The following is a 24124-nucleotide window of genomic DNA, read 5'->3' on the forward strand; positions in this document are numbered from 1 at the left end:
GATTTAGGGATTTAATAAGCTCTCTGAGGCATGACAGAGGACTGTCCAACACTTCTACAGCTTCTAAAACACAACTGGCTCTAGCCTTTAGCTTGGTCACCAGACTCTATTATAGATAAAGAGCAGCAATATTAAGTCTCACAATAGCACATATATATGTGAGTATTTATGAAGAAATTTCTTGGGCTTCCAAAGACAATGATTTCATCGAAATAAAACACTTAGTTTTTTAGACAGTTTCCTAAAATTTTGTTAAACAGTTTCACAGTAGCTACACACAGCATTTTCTCAAGATCTATGGTCTATTCAGAGATATACCCAAATTTGCACACCTGTACTCTTATGTTATTTAAACTTTTATCTGACTTCAAGCACAGAGAAGTATGTTTATGACCTCAGGAGCTTTAAAAAAACTGAACAAGTTAATGTCAAATTTAGATGGCCAAGTAGTTCTGGTCTAAGAAAACTAGAAAAGAACTATCACATGAGTTAGTACCTTTCTTGCTCACTGCTCTCCCTAATCAGCAGTTTTCAATGACTGGCTCTATATGATACCATGAAGATCTATGTAACAAGTGCTACATCAATATTTTTCTCTTCTTTTCCTCCCAAATACAGCCTCTTTTTGTGTTTGCCCTCTCTCTGTCTCCCAGCCACTGAGTCAGTTGTCTAGTACTAGCATACAAAATGTGCTGACCGAGGAGCACAGCTCATCCTCCCTTTCAAAGCTCTTACTAAAGCACTGTGCAGCAGAATTCCTTAATTTAATCTGTTGAATTTGCCACCCTGGTCAGCAGTTCTCATCCCTAGGCTACTTTTTCCCTTTTCAAGATGAGAGAAGCAATCCAGCTGAAAAATACCTATTTCTGATGCCTTCCTCAGATCTCCCACTTCCCACATCCCCAATGTACTGGGATAGAAGAGGGGACCACATGGTGACCTCTGCAAACCACAGACTCCACATTCCCAGGGAAAGTAATCACATCAAACTGTAACTTTGTCTCTGGAGTTAGGTCCTGCAAGATCTACAGAATTAGGAAACAAAAGATTCTTGAAGGCTTGCAGGTCTTCACATCCTTCACAGTCCATAATGTTTTTTTTTCCCTCACCAACGATAAAGGAGAAGAGAAACAAAGCTTCTATGAAGTGTTTGAATTTTTTTTTTCCTGGACAAGCATTTTACACAGGCTTTGTCAACATTTGAGAAGAGGTAACAGAGCAGACTGTAGGGTCTACTCACCTTTGGGATGTCATCTAGGGAACTTGTTATACAAAGTAAATTCAAAAGAACAAGCATATTTCTATTCAACTGCCAGTTCTCATCTGTACATTACTATGAAACTACATTTACACTGACTCACAAATATGACCTGATCCTGCAGGCTTGTTACTGTTCTTTTCCTCTCTAACAGAAAACAAGAACATTTTTCCCATTACTACTTTCCATATTTGAACATGAGAGTTTTAATCTTTTTCTCAGCTTCCCAATCAGCTATTCCTTCCTGGTGGGACAAAATCGATTCTCTCTTTAAAAAAAAAAAGAAACATTTAGACCTCTTATTATACAAGTTTGACTTTTTTCTGTTACCAAGGCCACCTCCACTCAGTTACCTCAAAATACGTAGCTTTTCCCCTCATGAGAACTTCTTGAAAGTACAGCTTTAATAGAAGCTGTACTTATACATCCCACAATTTTTTTCTTATGGACAAACACCTTAACTTCACATAATCAATGTAAAATTAAAACAGAATTTTAAAACGTACAATAAAAGGGTGGAAGGGGTGGTTGCTTGTTTCACTGAATGCTACAGAGAGCTTATGACGCTTCCCCTTAGGTATTCAATCTTATATAAAAGCAAACCTCAAAACACCAAAAATATAGAAGACTATATGTACAATTAAGGAATAAGTTTCTACTTATTTTTAACTCTTGTATTTCAATTTAAACCCTCATCTTAACTTTTGAAAAATGACAAAAAGTGGTTCACTACTAGTATGACAATACTCACCTAAAAGTCAACAATTTCCCAATAGAGGCTCTGCCATCCTACCTACAAGTCATTACAGTACAAACCAAAATCTTAGCAGTCTAAAAATTCCACAAAAGTTCACTCACATTTTACAATTTTTTAGTAATTTTTTAAAGGAATACACCAAAGGATCTATCTGTCTAGCATTTGGTCAAGGCTAGCACAATTTGCCAGTAGTACAGTGCAAACACAGCATGCCATTATACTTACCGTCATACTCTGGAAAATAATCAACTAGATGGGAGTACATGATCTTCTCCTCTAGTAGATCTTTTTTATTTAAGAACAGAATAACTGAAGAGTTCTGGAACCAGGGATATGTGATAATTGTCCTAAAGAGTGCTTTGCTTTCTTCCATTCGATTCTGGAATAAAAAAGAGAGCAGAATTTTGGTGGTCATGAGATTATTTTTTTTTTAAATAAATTCATACACTTTCACTCCATTTGGCAAAAGGATCCATTTCTTGTTTTGCACTTTCCTACAATATATAAGATCCAATTAATTAATTTAAAAGTAATAAGCAAATAGTAAATTAAATATTCAGGCATCTTCCTTTTGCAAATTCAGCTAGTTAAGTGTAAGTATTCTTTAAAACACTAGTCATGAACATGAAAGTTGTAACAGGAACATCTGCTAAATCTGAATATGCACAGTTACAATCAGCCAACACACTGGTGGTTATTGAAATGCAAGTCATTCATGGTAGAGACATATACAACAACACAAGACAACCAATTCAAGGTTTAAGAACATTATTTATTTTACTTGCCTTTCCCAAATTTTGAATACAGAGTTCAACAATTCTTAGAGATCAGCTTAACATAATTGCAAGTAAATTCAAAACCTGAGAGTACTTTGTCAACATCAAAGGTTTATGACATTGAATTTAAAAAAAAATGTAAATGGTTAACTTTGTTTCTAGCATTGTTGCTGGATGAAGAAATATTTGTTTTTACTGATTTTTGGTAACAATGCCATTGGATTAGCCTTTAATCCCTTAGCTGCTCCTGAAACCACTTTGCATTATAGCTGAAATACCAGCAAAGCCTACAGTTATTTCTATTTGTAAAACGTTTGTCATTGTAGAATAATGTTACAATTATATTAGTTCTGAACTGTAAGGCTGACTTGATGTGGTTAATACAGAGCCAGAAAAAATATGGTTTGTAACACAGGAACAAACTTACTCCTTTTACTATTATTATTAAAGTTGCAGTCCCCTGAAAAGGCTGTTTCACCACCAAATAGGGCTCCAGAGAATGACAAGAACATGAATCCTGCAGATTCTGCTGTTGCTGAGCCATACAATAATCTGCCAGATAGCTCAGAAAGTTGTGTTGTAAGTGTATATTTACTTCCATTAATTTGCATTTTAGAGAGGCCAACATAAACATGAATGGGAACTTGAAAAACCCAAAACAAACATAAAACAAAAAAGGAAAACAAGAAACAAATAGTAAACTAACTCAATTTTGTTGTAAAAGCGGATTATTTGGTCTGTTACACTTTATTGCATGTTGTTGTAGTGCACGAAAATAAATAGCTGAATTTATATATTGAGAAACTAATGCAGAGTAATAAAATATTTGCTTTCATGCAGTCAGATCTCATGACTCATATTGATTTCAACAGTGCCAGGATTTCACTCTGAAAGGAAAGAAACTCTAATGTCAACACAGCTGAGCATAAAACATAACTCCTTAGACAAACTGTTAATAAGATGATATTGTCTTCTCAACATTCTATCTAGACTTCTTTTCTTAAAAAGACCTTAAGAAAAGGCAATGGGAACTACCCAGTATAATTATATCTGTTATATGGTCCATTCAAAAAGTTTAGTTCCACGGCACACCTGCAACTCCAGAAATACTTGTTGGCAAGTATTAGTGTCTTCTTCACTAGACTAAACAAGCTCAGGTCTCTCACACTGTCTTCCCAGGACATTGGCTCTGGGCCCTTCATGCTTTTCCCAACAGATTAGGTGACCATGAAATTGTATTTATAAACCCTTTGCAAATTATTTCAAAGGGAAATCAAAGCAAATTGTGTTAAGGACAGTAAACTGACAGTTTGATATATTGTCGTTTATATCTGTAGTCTGCAGATGTTTTGTAGAAATTGAAAAATGGCCTAGAGATTTTCAAGTAAATTTTATCTGCCTGTATAAAGAAATACAGTTTGCCATAAGAGATTAAAATGCTATAATGGTTTCATTAGTTTACTATGATTGACTCATTAAGAAAAAATCTGAAGTGATTAATTTTTGACTTATCAATCTCTGCTTAACTTTCTGCTGTCTTTCATCTCTCTGTTCACCCAATTACTAAGGGCAACTCAACTTTTATGGTTTTATGGCTCACCCATTATACAGAAGATAAAACCAATTTTTATGCCAGGGTAAATTCCTCCAATACTGCCTATTAACCTCTAAAATTTGTCTTAAACTAGTTTTTTGTTTCTAATGATAGCTCACTCCTTAGCATGCTTACTCTTTTCCTTTACTGAATGTATGTGGCATAATATTTTTTACCAGTTTAATTAATCACAAGATCATACGGTCTCTGAAAAAAGCCTTTCTTTAACAGGATACACAGTTTCTTGTGTAAAAGATAGTTTCATGTTACCCTATTTTCACGGGAAGTAGGGAAAGGATTACAAGGAGTATGGAAAGAGACCAGCATTGGGGATCTGACCTTCTGTCAGACGCACCATGAAGGAAGCTTTGCCAAACCAAGCAAGAAAGTGTGGCTCAACAAACAAACAAAAAAACCCAAAACAACTCCCCCCCACCCCCCCCCCCCCCCCCCCCCCCAAAAAAAACCAACCAACCAACCAACCCCTAAAACCCAAAACCACAAAGAACAAAAAAATCAAAAACCAGCAACAACGGGGAGCAGGCAGTATTTACTAGTTTTCCCAAGTACTTAATCTCTCTCCTTTTATGAGCAGCTCCATCTCACCACATTGTTTCCAGAAAAATCTTATTTCCGCTTCAAAAAAAAATGCTGCAGGTTGAAACTTGAATAAGCAATGCACAGAAATGTGCAGCTGGATGTGGCTCAAGGCTTTCTCAGTAGCTGACAGCCAATGTCGGCAGTGAAGCCAACCTTCAACAGCAGCCCCTGTTCAACAGCAGCAACAGCTCATCATAGGCTCCCTGGCTTGGCACATGGAAAATGAGCAGCAGGATTACTGTTTTCACCATCCCTAAAGATCTGCTGGCCTGGCTAACTTCCCTGCTCAGCTTTTGTCTGCAGTCAAGCCCAAATTACATAAAAACATATTGATATCACCAGCTGTTCCTCTATTTTTCTTGTTAGGTTATACAGATGCCAGTGTAAAATTCTCCATCTACCATACAACCTGACAAATTTGCCAGTTCAATGTAAAAATATCACTACGAAACAGAGTAAGCAGACATACTCCAATAGTGAACTTGTTAACTAAAAACAGGTTACATAATCTTGGACAAAGTTATCCTAATATTTAAATAAATATCAAGAAAAACCACTGTACTTACTAATGAATTACATGACTGTCTAATTTTATGACTAGAAACATGTTTCTATGAAACAAAAATAAAATGGAATTTCTTTTTATCATGTACCTCTTCATGAAAGATTTTATGCTGGAAAGTTTTTGTAAACCATTAAACATTAGCACAAATACAAGCAGAAGTATAAACCATGTTTTCCCACATTTTTATCCAAATGCAAACCTACTCTTCCTTAAATATTAATGGATTAAAAAGGAGTGTACTTCCTTCCTATTTTATTTTTATATGTACACTTTCAATTTTCCTATTAAAATGATGGATTTTTAGTTTGAATGTAAATACTGAAATTCTCTTTGCTATCTGTTGCTCTGGAAAAATGCAATTACTACTACAATTAGAGAAATAACAAAACTGAGATAATTTATAAGCACTCAACTGTCAGATCCTGAAGAATACCTGCAAAAGTGTTAAAACAGCATTTAAAAGCTGTATCAGCTAGTACCCAGTGAAGGGAAAGCAGCATTTCCCAGCTAACAAGCAGTGCTTTGACAGGAAACACTTAGTAAAATATTAATCTGAAACAACAGAGAAGCACTAGTGGAGTTTCACCCATTATTGTCTTTATGACTATCCAGAGTGGCATCTAGTGGGCATACTGTAACTCACACACTGAGAGAAAAATGTAATAATTACTTTTCTCTTTAAAAAAATGTTAGCAATTCAAGCAGTGTCTGTTAAAAAAATTAGGATTTCACATATTCTGAGGAACTACATTTTGTTGGAATGCAGTGAGAGAGAAGGTGGCAAGGAGGTAATCAAATGCATTTTTCAGTAAGCAACTTGTGTATGTAACTTGTGTATGCTGACAAAAATGCTTATTTAAATGCTTATTTAAAGAGGGCATTCTGAGATGATAGAAAATGAGACACTGATGCAAGAGAGCTTCAGAAAAAGAAGAAGTTAATATTTTAGGAGGCTAGTGTCATTGTCATGGACTCTATTATTTTGGTTGACAAAACCTTGCATTGTGAATGTTTTTTATGTACAACTCTACATTAACTCGGAATATCTCTATTATCCAACTAAGACCTCCAGCAATTATTTTCAGAGAAGCAATGTCAAGCTGTACAGAAAGACCTACAGTATATATCTTGGCAAAAATTTAATGAAGCTGCTATGCAAAACCTAGGAAACAGTAGAGGAAATGAGGAAGTGGGATGCAAGTGCAGAGTTCTCCACTATATAAAAAAGTAAATACATTATCAAAATTGGAAGCGCTTCGCATTTTTGCCAACATGAAGTATAATCTTGTAGCTCTACTGATGTAACTAGTCATCTAAGTAAAAACTGCAATGGTTGTACAAATATTTGGATGAGTAACACAAATGCAGTCAGAGGTCATTTCAAACAGAGCTTAGGAATAATTCCTTTATTTTGTTCACTGTCTTCAATCTTTCTGTAAACTAGCCTGAAAAAAACAGCTTCTGGTAGAGGACTGGGAAGATGCCTCTGTAGATAAGAACTGTATTTTTAAATCACCTGGAAGAAGAACTCTCAACTCTCCAACAAACTGAATTTGCAATACTGCACTTTAAAGTACATGGCAATTTTATGTACCCAGCAGAGACATAGATGAAGCAAGTGGTAGCTGAAATCCATTAAATGTTCAACAACCATCAATACTCAAAAATACTGTCCAAAGCAAAAATGGCCTATAAATAAAGTAGTCACAAAACATGCTTCAAGTATTGCTGTCAAGTATTTTTTAAATGTAAAAATGGTTCTTAAATTAATTTTCATGATATAACATTAATGCCAAAATTGGCTATTTTTATAATACCTACACATATTTGAGAAAAATAAGTGAAAATATTTTAAAATCAAATTGTCTCTGAAAAAAACTCTTTTCTGGACAGTGCTGACACTAGTTATTCAGAGGAAAAAAAAAAGAAGAGGAAAAAAAAGAGAAAAAAAAAGCAGTCACATCTTTGCCAGTAGCAACATTTACAAGCAACATTTCTGGCAGCCTCTGTATGCCAGTTCATTATCATCCAACCCCCTCTACTTCCATTACAAACCACCCACTTCAACAAAAGAGAGAGAGGCTCTGACTCTTCCTAATGAAAATCTTTCCCAGCACTGACAGTTTACATTCAAAAGATCCTTTATCCACAAGCCAAAAAAAAAAAAAAGCATTTGTGTGCTTTTTGTGAACAGATCTAATACATCCAGCAATGAGGTTTGACAGGTAGTTAACAAGCTATTTTCTCAAGTTTCCAAATAAATAATCAATTCTGGAGATTTGATTTCCCATGGGAAAATAATAATTAAATAAGTAAGTATGAAGGCTATTTGAGGATTTAGTTCTAACTGGGAGTTTGCATTATCCTCCTGCCATATGCTCAATTGTTCTGGATTGTTGGCTGTTGATGAAAAACCAGCCAAATGAAGCATTACATTTATTTATGATGTAGGAAGACTGAAGTCCTCTGATCTCAGAATTGTTTTCTTTCAGCCTTCAAGCTAAGCCATGTATGACTAACTTCTGAATAAGTAACACAGTGCTGGAAGAGAAGTGGAAGCATGCTCAGATGTGAACAGCATGAGAGTTCTGATGAAAAAATAAAATATGTTGTTCAGATAATTGCCTCTTTGAAGAGTAAACATACTCTGAACTGTGCAGCCTCACGCCATTTCTTATTTTTGTACACCTCAGAACAAAGTGTGACTGGAACACTGTACCAATTTGTCACCTGTTAATGTATTACACAAATTAACACTACACAAGTTCTGTCTCGGCTCATCTGTTTTGCAGATGTACTTTTGTTTGGATTTAAAATTTAAGCTGTAAGCCCTAGGTTTCATGTAATTATATTAATAAAAATTTAATACTTTTTAATAAATTAGATTTTAACTGCAGTATTTTTAACAAACCAAGCAACATTGATCCTTTCTCTGTTGCACAATCTACAAACAAACAGATTTTTCCATCAATCAAAAGAACCTTTTATTCCATCAATCAAAAGTGCCTTTATTCAGTTACTTGGAGCACAAAAACATTGCAGAAAACCACTATACAAAGTTTGTTCAGTTTCAATTTGTAGTTGTGGCTGAGATACTGAAGCCCTAATTTTCTTAATATCCTGTTCTGCCTTCATCTGATGAAATTGCAAGACAGTTCTTCAATTTAAATTAAGTATTGTGAAGGTAACTACATTAATACAGATATCCACTATCAAATAAAGTAGGGTTCTTCAGGGGTATTAAAGAAGATATGGAAAAACCTTATGACATGACTACAAAGATGCTCACCAAGGAAACAAAGAAAAAAACGCTCCTTTCACAAGTCATACAATTATTTTTTAGAATGAAGGAAGGAATCATTGGAGCGGATCTGTACATGGAAGTGATCAGGTACAATTCCTTGCTCCCTGCAAGAAAAACTTGCTCATCGTATAATTTTTACTCATGGTTGCGTTCAGACAAGCTTTGAACATCTCTCTTCAGGATGGAGAAGCTACCTCTCTAAACAAACAATTCTGTTTTCAGCTCTCATGATATAGACAAATCAGAAACAGTTTTACTGATGGCCACTGTATTTATAGACTGTTAAGTCACTTTAATGATCCCCTGTTGGTAATGTTTTGGACATGACATTTTTAAGAGCAACTTTCTTCCTGGAGTATTTAGCTCCATGCTGCTTCCATGAGAGACTCAGCTGATGGTCCTTTTTTTCATCTATCATGTTCCAGAGACATAGATGTTCTAGCTTGTCTGAGACCCCCTGAATTCCTGAAAGATATGTGCAATGGCTATTGGAAATGTTGCTAAAGCCACCTCCAGACCTACTGGTTCTGTTCACATCTCAAATTACAAAATTATGCCTTCTTACTGCTAGTGCCACATAAACATCTCCTACTGGTAAATTAACCTGCTATTCTACATTTCAGAAACCTGGAAGGCTTGATAGAGGATCACAGCTGCACTTTTTCAGTAACAGCCACAGCTTTGAAATCTGTAAGCTCAGGATAAAAAGCTGTAAGACAATGGGATGCTGAGGACAGAATGAGAGAGCATAAAGTTACAGCAGCAGAATTCCCAAGCAGTGCAAGCAGCAGTCTTCACACACCTGGCTGCTACACCCATTGTATGTCATACTGCAGCATGATGGAGACAGTTTAGACAAGTTTCTGAGGAACTCCTTCAGTTCTGAATGAAGATAATTGTATCTCATGCAAAAATCCATGTTAGAATATTTCAAAAGGGAGTGATCAAGACAGGAACAAAAAAGAGTCATTCTGGTTATCATACCAGATAAGATGATGCAGGTCCTTAAAGCGGATAAACCACATTGTAAGGAAGTGAGAGCCAGTGGACACAAGACGGATAAATTATTTTATGGCATCATTTTTTTTAACGTCCATTGAGCAATACAGCATTTGCCAAGCTCTCAGAAGAGACAGATCCTAGAAAACACCTTAAGATGTGTGAAAGGAGAACAGACAGGAAGTAATGGCAATATTAGACACAGCTTGAAGGCACAGAATCATAGAATGGTTTAGGTTGGAAAAGACTTCTAGGATAATGTGTCTAGGATTTCTTAAGCAAAAAATCAATTTTCCTGTTATTTTAAAATCTCAGAATTCTTAAGCCATTCCTGCCTGCTACATACATTGCAAGCCTTTTCCACAAGAACTGTAATCTGTAAATACATGGATTATAAGCAGATGGTACTTTTAATAAAGCTTCAGTGAAAATTGAGTGACAGTTTGATGATAGAAGGGAAGTGAAGGTGCTACTGTTTTAAGATAAATTCCATGGCATTATGATGTTAAAATTACCAATTTTGACTTCAGCTAAAGCAAATGTAATTTCTTAGGACACATTACAAACTTTAAAAAGGGCCTTAAAGCAAAAGGTATTTTTTAAAAGGTACAGTAATCTACCAAACAACAATCTCCTCTTATCAAGGAGAGTTACAATACCCTCCAATTCTGTAAGAATTTCACATTTTTCAATTTAATCAAAATGTATTATCTCTGATTAAAATAATCTAAACTGGCATTTTCCCCCAATATATTTTGGGCAATGTTCAGAATACTCATAATGACTTACATATAAAAATCATCTTTTATCAATGCATACTTCATGCTGTCCAATGCCTCTGTTGCTTTGCAGCTTCTGAAGGAAAGGCAGCATTTCTCAGGAAAGACAGCATTTACTTTTTGATAGTTTAGAAAGTTTCAAATTTTTACTTAGCCTATTAATTAATTAATTTAGCTGAACTGAGGAAATTATATTCTGTCTTTTCAGGTTTTGACCTGAGAACCCTAGAAAATAAAAATGTTTACATAACCACCACAGAGCGATACAAACTATACGAAATCTTATATACCTTAAGACTTTTGGTGCGCTAATAAATATCTGCAAGCTTCAATAAACACTGTTCTCTATTTTGCTGTTTCTAAGTACTTAATTAAATGTGCAAAGATAATGATACTCCGTTTTTATAGAACTTCATTTTACACATATACTGTTATGTCTCTAGTTCTTCCATAACTGCAAGTGGCTATGGTTTTCTTACAAAGCTGGAACTCATTTTTCTAATCATTGCACTGAGACACTGAGATTTGATATGTTGAAAGAAGCTATCTCTAACAAATATTCAAATGCAGCATATCATGGAAATCTAAAAAAACCCTCACTTTATGTAAACAGTTAAGTTGATTTTAAACACAAGAAGATGTTCTAAACTGTGCCATTTAATAAAATGGTCAATTTCTCCAAATTTGCTGGCATAATTCAGAGCTAGAGTGTGACCCACAAGACAGAATATATAATAAATCCATTTAACAGAGAGATGATTCCTTCTTTTTTTTAATCTCACCTTTAATCCTATTACAGTTTTCTGAAAAACTGGAAAGGTCAAACATCTAATAATTTAATTTATAGCATGTTGTCCTTTTCACATCACATCAGACTGATGGAATATTTACTTAATTTACAGTACTATTAATGTAATTAGTATATTCTGTCCTCTGGTTCAAATTTTGTCCTCATTTTCAGCAATGAATCTAGACAGACTTTCTATTTTATTAAGGGCAGAATTTGGAACAGTTAGCTATCTCTCCTTTGTGTTTGTTAGAAGTATTTCATGACTGTACATCAACTGAAATTTTTGCAGGATGTGTTAAAGTATACCATCCTAACTGACTCTTCCTGTTTTGTATTTATAAGTAATCTACAATCTAGAAACACACTTAAAAGAAATGCCATTGGGTCTGAATATCACCTGTTAGAGAAATCATAGCTAAATTACAGTTGGACAGCCAGGCATGCTTATCTTCAGGACTGAAGCTCCCAATTCTTCAGGTGTTTGTCATGGGAGTGCAATTTCATGGATGTGTCATTTAGAAGTCATCCTGCAAATGTCTGTGAATAACAGGCAGTCTGAACTCTTGTCTTATTTTCTATGTATGTCCCCTTATACAAGAGCTACATTCCCCAGAACTTTTAATTCTGAACTGCTTCAAGGGCATGAAAACAGAACCAGTTCCCAGCACCATTTCACATATATCTAGTGAAAGACACTAACAAAGACTCCCAAGTCCTAAGTGTAACCTCATCTGATTTATAATCCAAATGTATTTCTCTTGAATAAGTAAGTAAGGACACATATAGATTTACAACCGACCATCCATCAGGCACTACATTTTGAAATAAAGAGTCTTTATTTCCTAATGAGGAAGGTCATATAACCAGCACCACCCCCTTCGCCCCCTCAAATAGAAAATAGTACTTTTTAAAGATTTCTATTTACTCATTAAAATTATATTAATAAAAAACTGTATTAACTAAAAAGGATGACATAAATTATTAAACACTACACTTTTCTTTGTAAAAATGAACTACAGGAAATGAGACTTCAGGCAATACGTAGTAGACTAATTAGAAAAAGAAAGTAGGCCACCTTACAAAAATCATGGTTTAATCAGGTCATGAAATCAATGAAAAGGAAATAGCAGAACTGTAAATTGTCAAGTCAGATATTTTAATTTCAATATGGGCCACATAGACTAAAGAATGGTTAGATTCTATCCTAGTATCACACTGATGGCATATATATTAAGAAAGTAGAACATTCACACACACTCCCTCCACTTTGGTGTTAAAATTTCAATTTCAATTGCTCCACAATTTAAAGCTGAGTGCGAAAAGTACCTCTTGGCTGGTTACCAAAGTCTTCAAGTTACACCACTGTCTTCCCTCCTGAGGGTGTCACACCTCAGTGAAGAACAAAAATAGCTTTGCGGGTTGAATTTCCTAATTCAAAGTGTCAACAAACACATTTAAAGTCATATTTCTGCCACACCCACATTCAGACACACTATGCTTTACTTTGTGTGGAACAAATAAACACATTCTTCCATTAATTCTGGGACTGCAACCTTTAGAGATACAGGGGAGAGAAAAAGAAGGGAAGAAGGCAGTGTTCTGGCATACCAGGAAAATCTAGACAGACAGGTGACAAGTTTGCTGAAAGCCAAAACTTAAGCTGCCCAGATTGGTGCTCAGCTCTAAGACTGTCTAAATCCTTTCTAGTAACACTGGCCCAAGTGTGCTGGAAAGCCTACTAGGCTATGTATGTGTAACTTGAAAACAAAAGTTTGAATTAAAGTAATGAATATATTTGAAAGTAAAATCAAAAACATTCAGAAGTTTTCCTCTGTTGTTAAAAATATAAATAGTTCAGTAGTGTGGTGTAAAAACCACCTGCAAGAAAGTTTTGACTTCCATGAAGCTTATTTTGGATAGTTAGAATAGTATTTGAAAATTATCATAACCAATTTTTCTTTATGCAACTTCCAACAAATTCGGCTTTGATTTGTATAAATAAAATGCTTAGTATTTATGTGTTGACTTTGTAGCTACAAAAGAATAATCCAAACAGAAAAAGACAGAACCAGATACTTCTAGTTTGACTTGAAAGAAACCAAGTCTGACAGATTCCTCTTTTTTAACTACATGTGTCTAGCTTCCAAAATTATAGGAGATGAAGTGGGTGCAGACTGCATCATAATTTCTGGAAGTTCAGCTCTGAATGATACAGATAATTATACAATTCACATAACAATAGTTTTGTTTTATAAAAACACTGCAAATGTAAAAATTTCCAGAGTTCCAAGGTGTTTAAAAAAAATCCTGAAGAAAGTTCAATATACAAAATGTGATTGTCCAGGGACACGTGTTTTACTTTACATCAACCACTGTCTTAAACAGTGCAATTTGTACTCAGCCATGAAGAAGATACTGTCGAATGTTCTCCTTTTTTCATCTAACTTTTTTAAGTACGTGCTGGAAGATTTTCACAGAACAGTGCTAATGAGTAAAATTCAAAAAAGTTCAATGAGTAACGTTAAGAAGCCCTCAGGAGAAAAAAAATGCCTTGAACATAAAAAAATAATCCTTAGTCTTCATTCAAAGCTGCATTCAAAGTAATGGATAGGGTGCTTTGAACCCTCAGCCCACCCACTTGCTTACTTCTCGTTTTTTTTAAATAAAAATACAATATACACCTTGGGCTTTAAGTCAAAGGAATGGAGTTTGCTACCCTGGGGCTGTTCCTTAGGAATCAATAAATTTTGTCTTCATTTACACCACCTATTATTGCGCCTCTGCTCATAACAGTAACTCAACAAACATTTCTCTGTGTTCAACTGTATTCCTCTTCAACACAAAATAAAGACTTCTTTGAATCCTTTATGGAGCAGATTTGCTTAGCCCTACTTGAAGATTGAACCCTTCCTCCCCTTTCACCCCTGAAGTGCTTCTCCTTTGGGTCCCAGCTGTGCATGATTGCTTGTAGATGCATTTAGAAAACACCTGGGACTGGACTGGTAAAACTATTTTTTTTTTTTAACTCATGGGTTTTGCTGACAGTTGCTTACCTCATTATCTGACTCCACAAGCACTTGATCATATTCACTAAGAGCTACTAGGAACATGATAGATGTGACATTTTCAAAGCAATGTATCCATTTTCTTCTTTCTGATCGTTGGCCTCCTACATCCACCATTCTGCAAAATTAACAACCACAACAACTTCATGAACACCTTAGCAGATAAATACCCAACCACAAACACAGCAAAATACAAGAATTTAGTTTAAAACACAGTTTGTTTGGTTTTCTTAACGATTTTTCCACTGGTCCATTGATATTTAATGGAATCTGTTATAAGCATTTAATCATCTTTGCTTTAAGTCTCATGGGTTTTCTGTATTAGAAGTATTGTGAATCTCAAACCCCTCAGAATGATGAGATATAAACGTCTCAAGAGCAAAGATTTGGCAATGTATGCCCCATGTATTCAGCAACAAACACCACCTTTTTATCCCCCACATAACAGAATGAAAATCATCAACTTGTTAAAGCTGCCCCATTTTAAACAGACAAATAGAAAACAATATGTATCTACTGAAGGCTTTGACAGCCAATATCAAAACTCAATGTTTGCTTGCAGTTTATTACCATTTCATCCTATGTCCCAGTGTAAACACAGGTGTCTAACTCATAATTACAATTCATTAGTTATTTTTTAAACAATTGTAGTTGCACTAAAGTAGGGTGGTACCTCTCTAAAAATCAACTAAACAAATGGTAACCTTTTATTCCATATGAATGACAAGGACATATGGTTGTATTTTCAGATTATTACACATAGTGAAACTTTGATATGTATTACTGAAAAGATTAATTGCAGATTTTCTATCAGTAAAAAATACTCTCAAAAATAACAAACCTAATTATCTTTGATCCTTCTGACATCTTTAACATGAGCTCCTAAATTACAAGAAGAAAAATTCACCAAGCTCAAATTTTAGAGACAGAGTAATTACTTTTTATGCAGCTTAAATCAATATCCTTACTTGGCATTGCTAATGTAAAAGGAAACAAAAGAAGCAAAGCAAGTGGGTGCTAAAACTTTTTTCCTACCTGAAAATGACGCTTTGTAAGTCAAATGGATATTCAATGATCCCTGTTGTTGGGACTCGAACTCTGAGCACATCCTGCTGGGTTGGCAGATAGGTGGAATCTGCTATGCGGTCCAAGTCGTTAAGATAGCTATAAACAGGGAGAAACAACAGGAATGCTAGACAGTGACACCATCATCTCACTGAGGAAAAGAGAAAGGAAAACTTGGGAAGGAAGTGGGTTGTGGGGTAGGGGGAAGTACAACAGAAAAAGAAAAAGCATTATCGGCAGAAAAGAGGGGACAAAATATAAAAATGTACTCCCATCTCCACTTACATAAGTTCAAGCTAATTCTACAAGAAAGGTAGCATAATTATTATGTTTTTTTTTAATCCCATACAACTTTGCTTGGCTTTCACATGTAAATTCACCAAAGTTGTCAATTACATAATTCTAGGAAATTCAAAGGCATAGTACTACACAAAGTGTGAAAAATACAAAATTGTTTTGAATCTGTAATATATTTCATGATATTCAGTCTGTATGAATATCAAAACTGAATGAACATTTCACAAAACAATGGACTGCTATAGAATAGATAGTGGTCTATAGCAGTCTGGTGTAACTGACTGGTAATAGATCATTACCAGTCACAAAATGACAGGAAGATAAACAGCACTGTTTTGAGAATAAATTAAAAATGGAAAAGACCAACCACTGACAGTTAAAACACTCTCCAGATCTTGTTACCAGAAGGCAGCACAAACTAATTAGTGTGATCTCTGGCACCTGAACTCCTGCATTCACACTGAAACTTCTGATCAGGTTAATAAGTCTGAAGTACTTGAAAAACACTCCAGCTGGCTAGCAAATAACCCAAAATTGTATAAAATTGCTTGTAAATGCTCAGTAACAATGGCATAGACCTATTCTGCTTATTGGTTAATGGTGAGTTTCAACCATAAAGCACCCGTGTACTGTAAGTTTTAATAAGTTTTAATTAGCTGCCTGAAAAACATCCTCAAAAAAAGAAGATACACGTGTGTGTCCAGGAGCTGGACATCTAATGAAGTCAGTGCACCATGAAGCTTATGCTCTCCCCATGGTGGACATGTGGCAGAAGGACTGCTGCAGGAAACCAAGTTCTTTGACATTTGGCTAGTTCACAGCAGAAAAGTAACCTATAGTTAGCCACTGAAAAGATAAACTAATGTAGGGATCCCCTCATTCACTCTAGGCGATGAGAGCAATGGTTTTATACTTTATTTAATGATGAAGTGTCATCAACTCCTGAACATGTTCTTTTCCTTGTAGTAATTAGTGAAGGCACTCTTTTCAAATAAACCCACACAAGAAATAATCAGACTTCTTCTAGGTGTTCTGGATTACTTTTTAATAAAATAGTGAGAAGTTATCCTAAACAATGACAGAAACAAACAAGTTTAATTTTTACCTTACAGTAAAAATACAGAATAATTTGTTAGCTTTGGGAAGAGCCAAATTATTACTGGCTCAATTATAAAATTATCAAATTTCCTTCACTATGCTTTATTAATGGAGTATCAATTCAATAGTAAATAGCAATGTGAGAAAGATGTATTGAACACTATCTCAGTTAAGCCAGAAGGTAGTAATCTGAAAATATTTTCTGAGAATGCTAATTGGTTTCTGGCAGTGAGAAAAAGGCTTGAGAGTCTGAGCACTGCATCTGCCATCAGGTTTTACACAAAAAAGCAGCAGGAACAAGCTCACCATCAATTAGCTGGCAGAAAAGGAAAAAAAAAACCAAAAACAAGTGAATGAAATCCATAACCACCACCATAAGAAAGTGACAGACTCTGAACTAGATTCTTATTCCCTCCCACCCACAGAACAATTAGTTTTATTTTGTGATGACATTTTGGAAGGAGATAAAGAAGCATTGCCAGTCATTACATGCCACAGTGGTATTCATAAGAGCAAGATTATTTTAACTGAATAAACTGGCAGGTGGCCCATTTACACAATTGTCTTGTTGTATTCCTTTGGCAAGCTTTACCTGCAGTCTCCAAGGCGAGCCTGGTTTACTGCACCTTTGCACAGTGGACATGTTACTATCTGGTAATGCACATCTGATTTTAGAAAAGTGATAAATCAAACGGATAGAGACTATTAAATTGTTACATCTCATTTGTGTTTCTAGAAACCAATAAATGAGCAGATAAGGTTTTTTGGGCATTTTCTGTCCTAAGTTTCAGAAACACTAATTTATCCTTAAAAAATACTTACCTTTTCCTTCTCCTCATCCTTTATGCCCAAGTTCTGCTCACTCAGTCACCAAACACAGGATACTGCCTTTTCACTCATTTCACCTGTAGCCCCCTACAGAGCCTACACCGTCCACAGAAGAGTCCTTATGCATCCTTATACAGTCATACTTAATTCCCTGGATTGCTTCACTCAACAGAATAAAGAGTGTTGGGCTCTCTAAGAACTGTCCTGAATTATACATTCAAACCCAGAATCAAGGAATTAGCATCAAAACCAGTAGGAGTATCTCATCTTTTTTACAGTCATAATCACAATCTACAGCCTAACAAAGGCCATTTAAAATACATCCTGCTTTTTTTTTGTTGTTGTTGTTGTTTTCTAGTAATATTTAGGCCCATCCCTTTTTCTTCTAACTTAAAACTTAATAAATTAATATATTATTGTATCAATTTATTTAAATGAAAATATCCCAGGTCTTAGTTGTACAACTTGAAGTCTTTTATCATTGTTATTTTAATGCTATGACCATACTACAAAGTGTCAATTAAATTTTTCCTAGAGAGAAAAAAGTGGCTTTAGTTTTGATTTGTGGTTTTTCTGTTTGGTTTTTTTGTTGTTGCTGTTGTTTGTTTGTTCTGGTTTTGTTTGGGTTTTTTTCTGGTTGTTTTTTGGAATTTCTTTACATTTTATTTTAACAGACTCTTTTAACTTCGGCTGAAAAATTACTTGTACTGAAATTCGGATTTAAATCAAGTTTTGCACTGTTGTTCTGAAGCAAAGGAACCGGTATTTTCTGCTACTGACAGTTCTGCAGACAATTACACTTCCTGTTACCCCATGAAGATATGTAACTTCGTGTTCTGCTATCAGCTTCAGGGGGATTAAAAATGTTTCTGAAAATCAAACTGAAAGTTTTGCCAGCAGCAGCAACACAAAGTTGCCTTCAAGATATTCTAAAATCGCTAAAAATGCTGCATGTCTCTTTTAAAATTTACATAACCTCTAAAATAAACTAAGAATTTTAAAAAACCCTCTATTTTCTTTAAGAACATCTATCATTGGGACTGACATCTGGATCTTTCCATTTTATGCACTGTTTTATATCATTGTCTGAAGACTTTTGATATGACAGAAATAAAATGTCTCTTTTCAGTCAGGTGGAATCTTTCTAGAATACCAATGAGAACAAATCAACATACATAACCTCAATACATTATCACAACTTGCGTATTAATTGCAAAATACTACATTTCTACATCCACGGTACGACACAGACAAAATCCAAGGCACTTTCTCTTTATGAAGCACAAGAATGGACTTTTGCATTGCATTAAACGGAGTGGGGTGACAATCTGATTATTTTGAACAACTGGTTGTTGAGCTGAGTCACTATTTCAAAATGCTGAGAGGAAATATATAAGTGAATGCAGGTGACTACATAAAAAGAGAAGACAACTAGAATACAATTAATATTTAAAGGCATACCAGCAGCAGACACATTTTTCACATACTACTATTCTAACTGTTTCTGTAACACTGAGATTTTATTATTTAGCTTACCATGGTTTATTTACTGTCAAAATAAAGACTTTTACTTTTACATCTTCTTTGTACCAAAAGAATTGGATATTTAACTTTTTTTTTAATGAAAGCTGGGGTTTAAAGAAATTCCATGATCACCAGGGAAGTGCGGCATTGCACACATAAGCTTTAAACATTCTACAGCTTATCAAACTAGTAATTTATTTATTTTTAAATTACTTTAAATAAGGCAGCAACTTTAAATGAAAACATCAAAAGTGCTAGCTAGTGCCTATTGTCTTCTGCTTTCAACTCTGCTGGCTCCAGACCACCCTAGCTGCTCCCTTGCCCATCCCCAGTTGCCAGTCCTTTAACTTGTGCAATAGCTTAATAACACATCTCCGTCAAAATTATTTGGAATAGTGAAAAAACACTACTGAAATTGTTCTGGTTATGGTTTATTTGATGGATGTATCCTAGGATGTGGCAAGTCCATAAACTCCAGCAAGAAAGCAGGGTGAAGGTACTTCCTCCATTGGCTTATCTGCAACCAGAAGAAAACTTGTGAAGCCACAGCTATGTGAAATGTGTTGAGTTTTTTAATGCAGATGGATGAGAAGTAAATGAAAATTTGATGGGCTTTTGTATGTATCTCCTTACTAATAAACTGATTCACTGTGGTTCTAAAGCACTTAGCTAATGCAACCCTAAAGTACTGACAACTACACTGCCCTCCTGGGCAAACAAATCCTACACACAAACAAAAAAATTTAAACTCATAAGAGAAATGCACAGTGTGTTTGAGGGTAGATGCTCAATTAGAAATGGATTAAGACACACTGCAGTCAGTCTTACCAATGCACTTAACTCTCCAACCTATACTACAACTGGCTACACGTGCACTCTTGCAAATAAACCACAAGACTTGACATAGCTACAATCTTACACAAAAGGAGAGCAACCAATAATTGCACAAACCAGGTATTTTCTCAGTTTATTGCTTCAAATTTTAACGTCATAATAACAATATGGTTATTGGAAATGCTCTGGAAGCCATCCTGAGGTCTAGTTCAACAGTGGGTAACCACCATCATTACCACAGGAAATTCGGTTGTACAGGTAGTAGCAACTGCGCAAGACATTTAGGTCTCAGCCACATGATACACAGAGTTTGTTTTCACCACCTACTGAGAAATCTTGTTCTGATGAGTCACACTGTAGCTATATGGCCTCTCACCCAAACAGTACCTACTCAGCTGGGCATTATAGAAAGGAGAGAAAATGAGAAAATACATGGTTCTGAGTAAATTTACAATACAGACCAGGTTTCTAAAGTCAATTATCTCTGTAATTAGTTTTAATAAAAATGAATTTTAGTGGCTGCTGTGGTAATTTTCCAGGGGGTTGCTATAGTGACAGGCAGACGGTGCATTACTGAAGCGATGAGTATGTAATGAGCTGCTGGCAGTGGACCTCCCTTGATGTCAGGACAAGCTGCCAGCATGTAGCAAAATGCCCATGATCTGCACACTGACCAGAAGCAGAGGAAGACTTTTGTTTCTCAGTCAGCACCAAGAGCTAAGTAATTTTTTGTAATGCACTTTACATCAGCTATGACAAGGTCCAATCCTGCAGCACGCTTCAGGAAAGCTGCCAAGATATGAAGGTGCTAACAACACCACTGAAAGAAAGCACATGTCAAAGGTACTGTGGGTTCACAGCAGGAATAGGATTATGGGAATAGACTGACTTTGTACTTTTCTACATATATTTCCCATATGGAAATCAAGCAAAGAATTGAGATTCAGAAGCTTAATAAGCAGACCACAGCTGTTTTAACCAGTACAATGTTTTAATAAATTGGGTATGACTCCAGTAACCATGAACAGGTAGCTCAATCCTGAGCCTTATTTTCCTAGGCTACACCACCTAATGAAGACAGACCGTCAAAACTTACTTGAATTTACTTTCAGAAATCAAGATCTTGGAGCACCTTCAACACAGGGCAGACATTTCAAAGAAACACCCTCCTCCAGCTATGAGCTACTACTTACCAGCATCTTTGAGCTCAGATTTTTCCAAGTAATCAGGTGATAAAGAAGCATTTTCTAAGGAATAAATTCATAGGATGAATTTCTGTATCATTAAACTATGTTGAGTGTATAGCCTAATTGATCACGTGCAGGCAGTAAGGCATGGGCAGACAAAGGTAGAAAGGATACAGCCTTCAACCCATCTCTTGTGTGAGGTTAAAAATGAGACTAGTCTGCTCCTCAGTACTGTCTAATAACTTTCCCTAAATTCAGCAGGCAAAACTGATGTAGCAAGGTGCTGAATTAATACTCACTGGCACACTATCACACCCTGGGCTCAGGAGTCTGAGAGACACTTTGAACACAGAAGTCCTTGGAGAGCAAAATGCATCTGAAGCACTGCTGAGGAGAAAGGATCTGACTGGCACCATACCAGAAACACTATGTTATAAATCTCTAAATAAAACTAAACATGTTGAGATAGAAGTAATTATTAACACTGATAGAAAGGTCAGTATAAAACCAGTAAAGATGATTTGTTACCACCCAACCAGTCAACACATCTCTATAGGGGAGAATGAGAGTACAGGGAACAGGGTAGGGACAAACCTCAAGAAATTCTACAAACTCTCTTGTTTATCATAAAAGTTTGTTGGTGATTTCAGTATAGCCACAGTTATAAAAGCAAGCCTTACCAGTATATCCACAGTTATAAAAGCAAGCCTTCACATGCAAATGCTTTCTCATTGCATTCAATGACAAGACAGACTTTGGTATGATAGTAACCATAAACATTTACATCTTTTCAACCCCAAAGTTCAGAGGTTTAATGCACAAAAAAGGTTTTTTCCTTAAGATTAAGATAGTTCATGGGTATGACCCTCTCAAAATGCTCTATTTCATACACAGATAATAGCAGTGCAAGACAAAATAGAAACCTAACCAAAGTTTATGACTAAGGATAATTAGGCAAGATATTAAATAAGATTTTATATACCTCTGACTTTTGGAGCCTGACTGTTCTGGAGTGGGGTGGAGCTACACTCCATACTGTTGTTGGGGTTTGGTGTGGTTTTAGGGTAGGGTTGGATTTTTTCAGTTTGTTCTGCAAACCTTTGAGCCAGTTGATGAGGCCACTCTCCTAAAAAACCCTAGCACTAATTTGGACCATGTGCTGAAAAACAAAAGCCTTTATTTTTTTGCGTCTTTGAGAAAACATACAACTGGCTTGACTTTCAACAGCACATATGCAAAATGCTAAAGCTGCTGTAGCAGGATTTTTCCTGCCTCATAGAGCTGCCAGAATAATTGACACAAGTGCTCTCTATGCTGAGAGGCAGCAGTCCAGTAAATGGAACTGATTTTCAGTGTACAAAACTAAATGTAAGCAAGTATTGTCTGTGTTCTCAGAACTTCTGTAGAGGTTTGCATTTCTAAGACTCTATACTATTGATGAAAAGTTGAAGTAAATTACCAGTTTCCAGAACTATCTCGTCTTAATCCACAGCTGAAGTGAGGTAGGAAGAAGTCTGCACAGCATTTTTTTAATCCATAATCCACCGAAGTCCTACCTAGGTGTCTTCCTCAATTTCCTACCTCACTAAAAGCCAACCTTAGCAAAGGCTAAAAAGACATGTCACCAAATAGAAAAATGCTCATGCAAATTTTTTTTTTTTTTAGGAACTGTGGTATAAAAATTATACAGTCATTAAGAACATGGTTGGTGCTGCATGAAAAAACATCCTAAAATAAATACATACTGTATACTGCTATACATAGTCCCACCTTCCTTTTTGAACTTCCCAAGTTGTGTTGATAACCTGCAGTTTTTGTATGGGAAGCAGTACTTTGGTATGCACATCCCATCTTTCTTCAGACATTACTTTTATTTTTGGGACTATATCTAAGGCATAAGATAGGATTATCATAGTTTTGCTGCCTATACTTGATCTTTGAATTTAAGACTTTCATTTTTATTTGCTGTTTCTACTCTACTCTAAACTGTACATAAAGCTGTGTAAACTGTGAATACACAAAAGCAGAAGAACCTACAATTCTACAACACAAAACACAAAATGCCCTCAAGTATAGCTTTAGGACCTTCAAGTACATTTTTATGAATGGGAGTAAGCAAGAACTAACCAACAGTTTATTAAATAATATGTACTTATGCATCTTTTAAATTATCACTATATGAGTATATGGTTTTGTCACTACAATTGATTGACTGCTACACAGATATCCCAGACAGTTGTTCAGAACTTGCTATCAGTACAGCCTCTTAGCAGGTCCCAATTTTGGATAGTATTACTACTTCTGAAAGACCCATCATGCTGTAAGAATGCCCTACACCTTTATGAAATAAAAAAAGGATTGCTAAAGGCAATGCCAAGAAATCGACTAAACTGCGTTAGCAATAACTTAAGATTCATGTGCTGATCTTGCCCCTTGTGTACCCCCAAGCACATTATTTAACAGGTGCTAATTCAACAGAAATTTACCTGTTTCAGAAGAGTAACACAGAAGAAAGATGATATTTTTAGCTGACAGGTATAAATGAATTGTTTAGCTGAAGTTTTGAAAATACTTCAAACTCAAATGGAATACTATCATAGAAAAATTACTAGATGACCAAAGCCTTACACCTCCTGCAACAAGTTTTACAAAAGGTGTACTTTACTGAGCAAACATCACTAGGTTTCATATCTTTCTTTTCTGTTAAAAATCAGTGATACGTGGTAAATTACCTCAGATTCACACCCTGAGTTCTTAGTACACAGTAAAGTATGGGAATCTGCATTTCTATACTAACTGTCCAA

At 35.5% G+C, this 24124-nt stretch overlaps 1 protein-coding gene across 1 annotated transcript in view; it reads right to left on the reverse strand.

The window, feature by feature from the left end:
- The window catches only part of LOC121331663 (guanine nucleotide-binding protein G(q) subunit alpha), a 114397-nt gene that overhangs the window by 4267 nt on the left and 86006 nt on the right, over positions 1–24124 (reverse strand). Inside the window, exons 4-6 of the mRNA XM_041396281.1 lie at positions 15523–15651; positions 14476–14605; positions 2241–2394 (exon numbers count right to left, since the gene is read on the reverse strand). Of these exons, the coding sequence (XP_041252215.1) occupies positions 2241–2394; positions 14476–14605; positions 15523–15651 (413 nt within the window). The remainder of the gene's footprint in view (positions 1–2240; positions 2395–14475; positions 14606–15522; positions 15652–24124) is intronic.

Source organism: Onychostruthus taczanowskii, unplaced genomic scaffold (genome assembly GCF_017590055.1).
Source record: "Onychostruthus taczanowskii isolate IOZ18803 unplaced genomic scaffold, ASM1759005v1 scaffold129, whole genome shotgun sequence".
NCBI classification, from domain to species: domain Eukaryota; kingdom Metazoa; phylum Chordata; class Aves; order Passeriformes; family Passeridae; genus Onychostruthus; species Onychostruthus taczanowskii.